At 41.1% G+C, this 13,444-nt stretch overlaps 1 protein-coding gene across 3 annotated transcripts in view; it reads right to left on the reverse strand.

The window, feature by feature from the left end:
- BLTP2 (bridge-like lipid transfer protein family member 2) overlaps nt 1-13,444 on the reverse strand; it is a 115,961-nt gene that overhangs the window by 35,046 nt on the left and 67,471 nt on the right. For all 3 annotated transcript variants that reach the window (XM_089693623.1, XM_089693622.1, XM_089693621.1), the window contains exons 18-22: nt 9,351-9,553; nt 9,156-9,274; nt 5,633-5,853; nt 2,445-2,635; nt 2,098-2,197 (exon numbers count right to left, since the gene is read on the reverse strand). In XM_089693623.1, the coding sequence (XP_089549749.1) occupies nt 2,098-2,197; nt 2,445-2,635; nt 5,633-5,853; nt 9,156-9,274; nt 9,351-9,553 (834 nt within the window). The remainder of the gene's footprint in view (nt 1-2,097; nt 2,198-2,444; nt 2,636-5,632; nt 5,854-9,155; nt 9,275-9,350; nt 9,554-13,444) is intronic.

Genomic DNA, 13,444 nt, shown 5'->3' on the forward strand with positions numbered 1-13,444 from the left:
ATTTTTTGAGGGCCTTAGAGGGCTTATTTGATCTTGGCATGATACCACATATAATCAACAACAAAACAGAAAACCAGACTCTATGGGGTTTATTTACTAAAGCTTGTAATGTACAGCGCTGAGTGAACTATTGGCGCTTTATAAGTACTGTATAATAATAATAATAATAAAGCTGGAGAGTCCAAAATCAGACTCCCTTCTGCATAGAAACCAATCAGCTTCTAACCTCAGCTTGTTCAATGAAGCTTTGGCAATGAAACCTGGAAGCTGATTGGTTTCTATGCAGAAGGGAGTCTGATTTTGGACTCTCCAGCTTTAGTAAATAAACCCCTATATGTCTATGGTTCAAATTAGACAAGTCCCTTCTGCCTACTGCCTAAGGTGGTTCTAATCAATGGCACCTAATCTGTTACACCAGATTCAAATGTAATGTAATTTGAAGTGGTGGTAAATGTAGATGCATGCTTAATTTTTCCATATTTGCATTTTTGTCAATTTAGATAATGAAAATGAATAATACATGTCAATTTTATGTGACATTTGTTTAAGTATATCATCTTTAGGCAGTATTTGAATCAAGAGTTAATGTTTGCCTGCTCAGGTATGTTAAAGTAAAACAATTTCCATGGGTTGCACTGTACTTACTTTTCACCATAACTGCACATTTTATGCAAAACAATGATATATCTAATAATGATTCTTTATAATTTGACTGCAGAATGATCTGCTTTATTGGAAAAAGCAGCAAGAAAAACAAAGCAGACTGGTATGATCTTGTAAAATTGAGACAAATTTAATGTGTATGTCCAGGCAAAACTTTCTTTTAATTAGGTTTAGGATACAGTAGGGCACGGGTAAAACCAATCGGTTTATTTTTGCGGTGTGTCCTGTAGACTTCTCTTCATTTCCTGTCCTGGAGACACAAAATGAAGAGGGAGGACATTTCCCTAGATTGAAGGGAATTTTTTTCTTAGTTGTCACCAAACAATTGCCCTGTGTTGAACTATTTACTCTCACCTTTTGATCTTGGTTGGCAAGTTTTTTCTTTACACTTTAGGTGACATAATAAGACCTTTAACCAGGTATTGGAATTTATAGTAAAATGGAAACATCACATCTCCTTAGGCAACATTAACAAATGTCAACAAATATAACACATGACAGTGCTCTCCTTTGACGGTGCAAACATTACTTTTCCTGGATATAAAAGTTTCTGGGTGCATGCACAATAGTACAGAGTCCGGCGGTCACCATGTACAGTAGTACATGACATTGGTCACCACTGTCTATGGTTTGTCTGTGTTTGTGCAAAAGAATGCATTACAGCTATCATGTATGATCACACCTAATAGGTCAAAAATGGAACCCCCACACGCAAGATAAATTAGTGGACATTTCCTCCTGCATGTAAAGTATTCCTAGTATAGTAACACATGAAAGCATTAAGAGTAATTGATGGATTTTAACCCTCATTTACCTAGTCAAGTGCATTGTATATCTGCACACTGGGGACAGTAAAAGGACTTCTATGTAAGCTTTAAACTTTGTATCGGTGGTATATTATTTTCTATAATAGTTGAGCTGGCATATCCTGATGACCCATGCCCAGTGTAACACCATCAATGCTGCTTGAAACTTCTATATACTTGTCATACAGATGATACTCTCAGTTGTTCAGAAACACCATATCTGGTCACACTATATTTCATTAGCACATAGCATGTTTTAGAGCAGCTAAAGCATGGGGCTGGCGGAACTGAAATACCAGCAATTTACAGGAAATCCTATCTAAAGTAAAATGTGTCCACAGTGCCCGCCAGTACCCCATATATACAATATAGAACCATTTTCCTTTATACATAATATCTTAAGGACAAATGCTACCTAAATTTCATGTATTTAATCATATCTCTTTAATTTGTGCACATGTGCTGCCACGTAGCATGCAAGATCTGAGTTGGTGCATGCATTCCCAGTGTATACTTGTTTGTACATGCAAGATGCCATTCTAAGTTCATGTGAGTATTCCTATGTAAGCCTATCAACAATATCCTAGTATGTAGTGAAAGTAATCTGTCACTTTCCAATAAATATTACCTTGTGGGATGAGTCTCTGCACTCCACGGGTGAAGATTTCGCCTTGACTACACTCCACCTGGATCCCTCTCTGCTGGGCAAAGGAGGCCCAGTAGTGGATCTGGAGAAGAAGAAAACATAAAGCTGTGTGCTACTTCCTTATACAGCCCCCCCCCCCCCGCATCAAATCATTGAGGCTTTCAGAATGTTCACTAAAACTATCTAATCACATGCAGATGAAATACGTAAACAGGGATTTACTTTTTCCATGATTGGAAAACTAAAATTAATCTATATAAAATTTATTTTGTGAACATTCTGAAATCTTTTAGTAAATCAGTCATAGATTGGGTGGCGGGGTTTCCTACCTGTAGCTGTGGAAATAATGCAGTGTATGAGAGCTGCTTGTAGTGCTGTCCCAGCTTCTTCTTTCCCGGTTTCAGGTTATTAAACAGCTTCCCTCTACAGATGGGGCGGGTCACACTGCTCCATGTTGCCCAAAAATTCTGCATCCAACGTAAGGTGCTGCTGTATACCAAAATGCGAGGCTGGCACACTTCTAGACAAAGTAAAACATGTATTGCTTTAAACACTCCTTATGATTTTTGGGAAGATTGCAGTATGATCAACAAACGTTTTGAAAGCGGAGTTCCACTCAACCTATCAAAAAATAAAAGTCAGCAGCTACAAAACCTGTAGCTGCTGATTTTTAAAAAACAGCCACTTACCTGTCCCTCGGTCTCGTGGTGTGTCCCCCGCAGCTCGTTTCACTGGCCGTCCTGTATTCCAGGAGGCCGGCATCTTCAGTGTGGGCACCCGGCTGTGAGTCACAGCCGGGTACCCACTGCGCATGTGCGAGTAGCGCTGCGCTTCATGAATGGTCCTGTAGTCGTCTGGGACCTGTCACGTGTTCCAAAAGACTACAGGGAGGGAAAGAAGGAGAACATTTTCCGCTTCCGACCGCCTAGGCAATCGGACTGGAAGTGGGAGCGGATACTTGTTAAATTCAGGTACCCGCTCTCCAAAGGTGCCAATCCTTAATGGGGAGCGGGGGAGCAGTCCTTAAAGCGGAACTTCCCCTTTTGGGTGGAGCTCCGCTTTAAGTTGTCAAATTACACAAGCTTTGCACGGAACAGTAACATTGTTATGTTAAAGTGCTGTAAAACAAAAATGTCTTATGCACACAATCACCAAAATTAAAGCCTACATTACAGTCGGTAGGTCGACAGAATATGTTCTTCTGTTAGTAGAGGAATACTCCTCTGTCCATGCCCCTCAACCTCTTCCACACATAACCCCCCCCCCCCCCGTCACTATGAGCCGCAATCTTCCAATTCAGCGGGGGTTAACACAACGAGCTGCCACAGGCTTTCATCAAAGAGCTAGCTACACTATGTCCACTCTTTCTACCCAGCTGCTCCAGTCATAAAAGCCATGCTACAACCTCCATGAACAAAATGTGATCTATGAATGGAGGGGGCAGACTGCCTGTCCTCTATTCTTAGATCCTGTTTCTGGGATGCTTACAATGGTCAGATTTATTCATGTATATAAAACCTTTATCCCATATGCTATAACTGCTTAATTGGTGTTAGCTGGAGTTGGGCTTTAAATTGTTATTCACTTATGTAAAGCCCACCTATATTTACTATTCCATCCAACACCGCCTTCTCCACTGATTGGCAATGCTGCTGTCCAAGGGTGGCCATTGATACAGTTGAGGACTGAATGTAGCCACCCTAAGACAGGAAGTATGTTACTGGCTGAGCACCACATTAAAAAGAAGGAATAAAAGCTTGAAAAAAAACAAAAACTGAAGCAGCCACCACATTCAATTATTGGTAGGCTACATTCATTTTTTTTTAGTTTAGTTATTCTTTAATTTGGAGCATCAGCATATAAAACTTTAGTCATGTCACTCCGAAGTGTTATGTACCGTGCACTACTTTCAAATGCACCTGTAACTATGTTACTATTATATTAAATGAGCATCCCGTGAAAACCCATTAAAATACACACCAAATTTATTTAGTGTCTTCCTGGAAATAAAACACAGGACCCCAGTGCTATAAAGAAAAAGTGCTAACCACTTTGCAACTGTTCTGGTCCATAGCTCACTGTACAGATGTATGATTTCCTGTGATGCAGACAGATGTCATACTCACTGACAGGAAAGGTCTAAAGCAGGAAAACACATGAACAGTGTGCAACCAGGGGCGGATTGACCATTTGGAAACTCGGGCACTGCCCGAGGGCCCGGGGTCAGTAGGGGGCCCCATGAGATACCCCTGGTACCTTTTTCATAGGCTTTTTTGAGCTTGGGCAAGGACACAGGGGCCCCATGATCCCCTATTGCCGGGGGCCCCATGAGTTGTCAGTCCGCCCCTGTGTGCAACCTATTATTTTCACTAAGATTATAAGCATCAGCAGCAGACTGTATGACAATTAAATGTTTATTCGCAACCACATAATGCTTGTGACATTTTCAGGCCACTGAGGACCCCTTCCTCAGGCAACAGTAAGGTACTCAGCAGCCTCAAAATGTTACACACATCACCATTTTGTTACAATGGTGTGCATACTTTTTATATGTTTGGACTATTTTGTTGACGATGCCGTCTGTCAGTTTATAATGGTCTATGGCTGAAAAGAGTGCACACCTTTTTATTTAATATCTTATTTGCATAGACACTTCCATTCATTAGAAAAATGCGACATCTCTGTGGCGAGGTATTTGCAACCAACTACCAAGAGACTTAAGGCTGGTAGATACGAGCCAAATATCATCTCTTATCGGCCTGTTCAACAGAAACCATCTGACATTTGGTCCGTGTGTACAGTCACCTGACCAGCTTTTCTTGACCGGGCATGCTTTCACTCACCGTTTGCAGGCAATGACTGCAAATGCTGATCAGTGTGTCCTGGCAGGGGGTGGTCCCTATGTTAGAACACAATAGCTCAGCAGGGAAAATCGGCACACTAACATCACTTAGCATGGCGACCTCTCAGTTTTTTTTCATTCAGCCTTCTGGGTTAAACGAAAAATAACTCCCTGTGTGTATACCCTGCATTAGGCTGGCCATAGATGAATTAGCTTTTTTTGGTCAGCCTAAAATAAAAACAAAAAAAACAAGATTCCTCCATCCACACATTCAAGGTAAATGAGGACATCCACCTAGCTACACTAATGTATTCTGACAGCAGAACTCCTCTGCTGCCTGAAAACAATAATCAGCATTGCAGCCAATTGTCATGAAAGCAAAAAAATACCAGCAATTTATTCGAAAACAGTTGATCACTAGGTTGACTTCTTTCAAATGGGAATGGCCATAAAGAGATCAAAATTCAACTGGTCCCATAGGTGAATCAATTCATCTATGGCCAGCTTTAAAATCTAGGAGGTGCACTCAGTAGGAAAACAAAAATTAGAAGACAAAGATGCAGAGTGCAAAGATAAACCAGCTGAAATGTTAAACAGGTTAGAAACCAATTATATTATGCTAATATTTGCCCTACAAGCCTCACACCTTATAAAATAACAATACATATCACCCACCATTATGTGACTGAGACAGGTCCATCTTAATGGAAAGGTTGAGGTTCTCAGAGCGGAAGGCACGGTAAGAGTCATGAGGCTGGATGGAAGAGAACTCTGCGACATAGTCAGGGGAACGAAGTGCTACATTATGATGATCATGGGGGTTCCCATGGCACAACCACTGCAGGTCAAAGATCATAACCAGGTCAGGCAGGTGAAGGAAACAGCAGTCATCATACCTGCAGGGGATTCAGTACATATTACAAACAGTACTGCGAGGCAATTATTTTATAAAGCTTCTTTCTTTTCATATATATCGTACATATACAGTTATAGGCAGCTATGAAACCACAGGACAGAATATTACGATACACACACCTTCCAAAGTTCTAAATTCTTACCGGTACATCATCATGTGTCCCTGTGGGGTGTTTACCTTATGTCCTACCCCTACTGTAAATTAAACATCCCTGACACCTCCCCAGTATTTTAGACAGAAATGTACAATTTAATAAAGTCTAATTGGCTGCATATACTGGCACTCCTATGTGCAGTGTAATTTCTGCGAAGATGATAACCCCTTTATGACCACCCAACACATACAGTATGTGTGCCGTCAAAAGAGTGGTCTTTGATACCCACGCACCACACATATGCATCACTGGGCAGCCCATGTATATGTGTACAGAGCACATTCACTGCATGCTCTCAGCACAAATACCTTGACTTGGTCCTGTCAAAAGATAGGTAGCCAGCAAGACTGGCTTTCAATCATGTGACAACTTACAGTGGTTACATAGCTGCGAACCTTCCCATCCCCCATATGTTTCAAACTGTTTAAAGGGATACCAGGGTGGGCAGGAAGGGGTTAAGGAATATTAACATGATTTTTTTATAAATTGTTTTATACACTGTCTATATGTACTAGGATCCAGTGACAGGAGCTGATGTGACCTTCATCAAAACTTTTTTTTTGTTATGGAAATATTATTATTTGCAAATACAACAGTACACATCATGCGGAAAAACCTGCACTAATGAGATGTCATCCAGTGCTTTGTCCACACAGGTTTGCAATATCTGCACATTGCTATATACCGTATTTTTCACTCCATAAGATGCACTTTTTTCCCCCCAAAAAAGGGGGGGGAAATGACAGTGCGTCTTATGGAGCGAATGTAAAGCGGCTGGTCCGGTATTTCTGCCGCCACCATGTCAGAATATCGGGCCAGCCGCTCAGCTCTTCTCTCCTGCAGAACCTTACCTGTTCCTCGCTCCAGCGCTGCAGTCTTCCGCGGCGGCTTCTGTGACAGCCGGGTGCCCACTGCGCATGCGCGAGAAGCGCTGCGCTTTGTGAATGGTCTGGTGTCTTCTGGGACACATGACAGGTCCCAGAAGGCTCCGGCCATTCACAAAGCTCAGAGCTTCTCGCGCACGCGCAGTGGGCACCCGGCTGTCATAGAAGCCGCCGCGGGAAGAAGAAGGAAGGACAACTCCGCGGAAGTAGGAGCGGTTACCTGTCAAATTCAGGTACCTGCTCCCCCTCCCTCCCCAAAGGTCCGCAGCCTCTGGTAATCTCCTTTACTGTCTGCAGTTTCTGGTCATCCCCTGCACTGTCTGCAGTCTCTGGTCATCTGTACTATGTGCACACGCACCACACATATGCATCACTGGGCATCCGTGTCCGCAGTCTCTGGTCATCTCCTGTACCGTGTCCGCAGTCTCTGGTCATCTGCTGTACTGTGTCCGCAGTCTCTGGTCATCTCCTGTACTGTGTCCGCAGTCTCTGGTCATCTCCTGTACTGTGTCCGCAGTCTCTGGTCATCTCCTGTACTGTGTCCACAGTCTCTGGTCATCTCCTGTACAGTCTGCAGTCTCTGGTCATCTCCTTTACTGTGTCCGCAGTCTCTGGTCATTCCCTGTACTATATCCGCAGTCTCTGGTCATCTCCTGTACTGTGCCCGCAGTCTCTGGTCATCTCCTGTACTGTGCCCGCAGTCTCTGGTCATCTCCTGTACTGTGTCCGCAGTCTCTGGTTATCTCCTGTATTGTTGTTGCAGTCTCTGGTCATCTCCTGTACTGTGTCCACGGTCTCTGGTCATCTCCTGTACTGTGTCTGCAGTCCATTGGTTCAGAATATTTTTTTTTCTTGTTTTTCTCCTCTAAAACCTAGGCGCGTCTTATGGAGCGAAAAATACGGTAAATTTACAGCACTGGTGGGCTCATACAATGTATACATTCTGAAAAGAGCTGAACAGCAGAGAATTAAAAGTATGAAGCTCTCTCTCTATATAGCAAAGATGTGAACAACTGCAAAACAACTACAGTCAGTAGTCTAAAGATCTCCAACCACTGGCTGAACTTTGTAAAAAAGAAATGTTCATTTGCAGTGTATCACAAATTAAAATTTTTAATCCTACAAATTGTGAATAAAAGTATTAACAAAAACATCCCTTTAACTGCTATAAACTCTATTCACACTAGCACGATGCCAGGAGTGAGACTTTAGAGTGTGACTTTGAGTGTAACTTTGATCTGACGTTACACTCAAAATCACATCAAAGTAGTGCAGGAACCTTTTCAAAGTCGCACAGATTTGAAGGGGTGCCATTGGAAAGAATGGGCGCAACTTGTCATGTAACTTTGATGTCCAAAGTCGCATAACAAGTCGCACAAGTGTGAATGATGCCTTGAGGTGCATAAAGCTCTATAATACTTTTAATTCACCTTGTACCTATTACTAACGTAAAGCACATCTAAACCAAGAGAAAAGAAATATTGCATATCATCATTCCTTAGATGTGGAAACTGCATTTGTTTCCTTTTGTCAGGTGTTTCCCTTCATTCTCATCAGGTGATCCTGCCCTAGAGTGACGCCATTACCCCATCAAAACCGTATCTATGGATGAGCAGCATTGTCACCCCAGGACAATATTACACAACATCTCCTTCTCTGCTTTTCTTCAGAACATAAAGAGGAGGGGTTATGTAGTCCTCAGAGAGATTTAGAAACAATGTAACTAAAAACAGCACAGGTAGAGGATCAGCTGGTAACACAAAAACTTTACGGTGTTATATTTAGAGGAACTAAGCTCCGCAATACTTACCTCTCCTCTGAAAATTTGATGTCCATCATATCCTTTACCTGTCCCTCCTTCCCAGATTCTTCCTGGGTGTTGAGTCTTTGAATGACTGACGCGGGATGACACAGCACTTGATCATGCATGGGAGTTCATTCATCCTGGCACACATGCACAGCTCTGTGTACATTCTAAAAATTCTGCAAACAGGTAAGTTTATTTCATTGCAGAAGAGACAAAGCATGTCTGTTCTACAATAAACATTCTGCCTGTTCGCAATTTTGTTTTTTAACACGTTAGTTTCACTTTAGCAGATCAAAAGTTAATTGTTAACATTTAAACACGCTTAACTTTGCTTGAAGAAAATTCCTACATGTATGTTTCAATTGTGTCCCAACACGCACATTTTATTAATTAGCTTTGGGATAGAAAAATAAGAAAACCAATTTTGCCCCACTCACTTAGATGCTGTTCGTACATTGACATCCAGATCTCCTTTGAAGATAAACTGTCCTGGATTCCAAGCAAACTTGAGTCGATTCCACTCCCAGTGCATATTCTCTGTTGTGTTATACGGGTCCTACAATAACAGATTATCACAACTGTAACCTTTCACCATCATAACCTCATAGCAGTTCATTAGTGGAAACAAGTACCTCAGTTGCTAGTTGATGAAGATTAGCCTGTTCAATGTCCATGCTGAAGTGTCCATGAAGAAGCAGCCTGCTCTTGTCCCACCACGGTAATGGGGCACTGGGATCCACAGAAGCTTTGGTAAGAAGATCCACATACTGGCCCACCAAGGTCCAGGCTGGGTCCCAGCATGGTCCCCACACAATCGTGTATAACTGTATGTCAGCTGCAGGAAGCACAGCAGGGCACACATGAGTCACAAGAACATTTTAGATCCCTCATACGATCAGAAATTATTAGATTAAAATATAAGCAAATGTTACCAATTCCTTGAATGTAAACATTCAGAATGAATTATAATAGGTCTGTATAAACAACCAATCTCCTTTGTAGAGCTGGCAAAAGCTGGCCATAGATGGATAGAATCTTGGCAGGTTCAGAGGGGACCAATCCATCTATGGGCAGCCTGGCTATAAGCAGTCTGTTGGATTTTTTTCATGCGATCACTAAGGAGTCAAACAATTTTCTTTCCTTCCACCTGTGATGGAAGGAAAGAAAATCACAACATCTATGGGCTGCCTAGGCAAGGTACCAGGCAAGTGTTTTGTGAATTGACCAGTCTAGACAGTGCTACACTGTACACTTGAGATTCATGGCCTTCCAAGGTCTATTCCCACTTCTCGTTTGGTTTGACCTTAAGATTTTTATTATCGTACTCCGTGGTAACTGAAAAGAGAACTGTAGTCTTTGTATAATGTAATCTGCAGGCCTTAACCCTTTTGATGCCAGGCCCTATGCTCCAGTTTTAAACTCAGGTGGTCAGACCATTTTTGCTATTTTTTCTATTGATTTTTACAGCTTTTAGAGTTTGTAAAAGACCCCCCAAACCATATATATTCTGAAAGAACATGACCAGTAGAACAAAAAGAAGATGCTACTGATTTTTAGGGCTCCATCATATTTGCGCAAATGTTTATCAAATCATTATTTTCACTAAAAATACACTAAAATCATTATTAACACACACAGCAAATTTTACAAAATTCCTACTACAAGTGTACCTTGGTTTACGAATGCCTTGGTTAACGTAATTTTTAGTTTACGAATGAAAATCCATTGAAAATAATGGCTCGTTTACAAATTTTTTTCGCAATACGAACAGATTAATTGGTTTTCAATGCATTCACAATTTTTTTTTAATCATGTCCCTTTATGCCTTTAAAGTGCACTTTATAAAAAGTTTTGAACAGATAAAACATTTGACTTTTTTTTCTGACCTCCGGAACAGATTAATTGGTTTTCAATGCATTTCCGAATTAATTTTTAATCATGTCCCTGTACATTATTTATGCCTTTAAAGTGTACTTTATAAAGAGTTTTGAACAGATAAAAGACTTTTTTTTAAACTTTTTTATGACCTCTGGAACGGATTAATTGGTTTTCAATACATTCATATGGGAAAACGCATTTCGGTTTACAAATTTTTCACAATATGAAAAGTCCCATAGAACGAATTTAATTTGTAAACTGAGGTACGCCTGTAAATATAAAAGCTTAATCTGCATTGAGTTAATAAATAACAAATATTTGTAAATTTTACATTGCGCCTTCTTGCGAAATGGTAAAAATCGCACATATGCAAAACTGTAAATAACCACATTTCTCTAAAAATCAGGAGGTTTTAATTTTTTAGTTACATCTTTTAGAGTTTATGGAAGACTCTCTAAACCATATATTTTCTGAAAGCACATGACCAGTAGAATAAAAGGAAGGTGCTTATGGTCCTGCAATGTTTGTGCAAATGTTTATCAAAATGATATTTTCCCTAAAAATACACTAAAATCATTATTAGCAGATATCAACACAGCAAATTTTACAAAATTCCAGCTAAATGTCTTACTAAATATAAAAGCTTAACCTGTATTGAGTTAATAAATATTTGTACATTTTAAATTGCACCTTTTTGCAGAATGGTGAAAATCTAACGTACGCAAAAATTTCTCTAAAAAATCTGGAGGTTTTCATTTTTCACTTAGCAGCTTTCAGAGTTTGTAAAAGACCCTGCAAACCAGATAGTTGCACAAATGTTTATCAAATCACTATTTTCACTAACCCCCCCCCCCCCCCAAAATCCTTATTTGCTTACAAAGCCACAACATAACTTACAAAATTCCTGCTAAGGCCTCGTTCAATTGGATGTGGTAAAGCGTACACCCATGGAGGGCCATGTTTACCTGCACGGGGATGTTCTGTGCATCCCTGTTCAAGCAGTCCAATTTATGTCAACTGGGACACAGCAGCTGCAAGGACAGATCTGACATCTGTGCGGGTGTAGGTGCATGGCCCCAAAAGTTGACAAACACCCACATGGATGTCAAGTTGGGAGCAGTGGCTGAGTCGATACAGCCACTGCATCCCAATTAATATGGATGGGACTGCCTGCACAGGAATGCGCAGAACACCTGAGCATTCCCGTGCAGCTGCTGTGTCCCAAATAACATCAATAGGACTGCCTGTATGGGGATGCACGGAATACCTGTGCATCCATGTGCAGATAAACATGGCCAAGCTGTATTATGCTCCGTGTGAACAAGGCCTTAGGCCTTGTTTAGGCTTGTGGTTGGGGGCAGCAAAAATGCGCAGTTGAGCTGCATTTTTGTTGCCTGCCAAACACTCCTCCCCTTAAGCTGCAATAAACAATGGAGTTACAACAGGCTGTGAGGAGGCGCTACATAGCTTCTTCACCACCTGTCAGTAGCCACTGGAGCACAATCCGAATGTGGATCGGGCTTCAGAGGCAAGGGAGATTTAGGCGCATCTAAACCTACCCTATGGTTTTTATGTTTATTTTTTTTTTACTTAATTTTTTGGCCTCATGCACACTGCTGCTCATAAACATGAGTTTAAGAGCTTTTGGCTTTTTTTCCAACACCCCTGAAGTCAACTCAATAAAAGCCTATGTGTACATGCACACATAGACTTCTATCAGTTTAACAGCAGCAGAGTTTAGGGCCAGTTAAAATCCCTCTCCTGAACGCAGAAGAATCGTATTCAGGAAAGGAACATTTTGGCTAAAAAAAACACTAAACGTGGCAAAAACACATCTAAATGCGCCAAAGCACTAACCTTGTTTAGCGCTTGGGCATTTATTAATTTTAATAACAAGTACTCTGGCCAATGAAATGAATAAATGTCCAAGAGCTATATGCCGCTAAATGCGGTTAAAAGCAAGTAAACATGGGTAAACGCGGCTGAACGTGGTTCCGCATTTACATACGTTTTTGCCACGTTTAGCAGAAAACCGTTTCAGTGTACATGGAGCCTTTTTTTTTGTTCAGCAGGTCTGCTGAACAATACTGCTACAGGTTCATGGTCACTGAAGTCACCATAAGCTTATAACAGAGGAGGTTCGTATGGACCTGGCCAGCTAGAAGCAGTGCTGTAGGTCCATACACTGTACAGACCGGGCAGGGAAAGGGTTAAAGTGTATGTAAACTCTAACAATACACTTCTATTTTCTCCCTTTTTTAGTCTAACATACCATTGGGAGCACTATGTTGCATCTCTTTCATAAGTGCAAAAAAAATAAAATTAAAATAACCCTGTTGGGTCTTGGGGGTGTCTTGTATCCTCTGCACATGTCCAATGCTATCTGGTTATTTCAGAGTACTCCTTGTTCTTATTTTGGACTACAGAATATTTATTATATGGTTGAGATCTGAGAGTGGAGGTGGTTGAGAAGCTAGCAAAAGATACTGGAATGGCCTACACTACTCAGTCCCAAAAAGCCACAACGGGGCTTAAGAGCAGAGTGCATTTCTGGCAGTTCCTTTTCATGTGACGTGTGCAGATGGCTTGACTCCCCACAGTCTTTCTTATGAAGCACACCCAGCCCAAGCCAAGACAGCATTCTACCACAGTAGTTTTAGTCTATTTTATACAGAAAGCAGAAAATTGCAAGGATACTCTTCATACAGTGTTTACAGTCAACCAGCTCCTGGCACTGTGAAATATTACAGAAAAATAGGCATACACTTATACCACTTTTTTAAGACAGAGTACGAGTGCCTTTACTTTTTAACTTTTTTTTAAATACTCACCGATACCAATTACTGAT

This window comes from Staurois parvus, unplaced genomic scaffold, assembly GCF_062004578.1.
Source record: "Staurois parvus isolate SC_StPar_1 unplaced genomic scaffold, SC_StPar_1.0 ptg000635l, whole genome shotgun sequence".
NCBI classification, from domain to species: Eukaryota; Metazoa; Chordata; class Amphibia; order Anura; family Ranidae; genus Staurois; species Staurois parvus.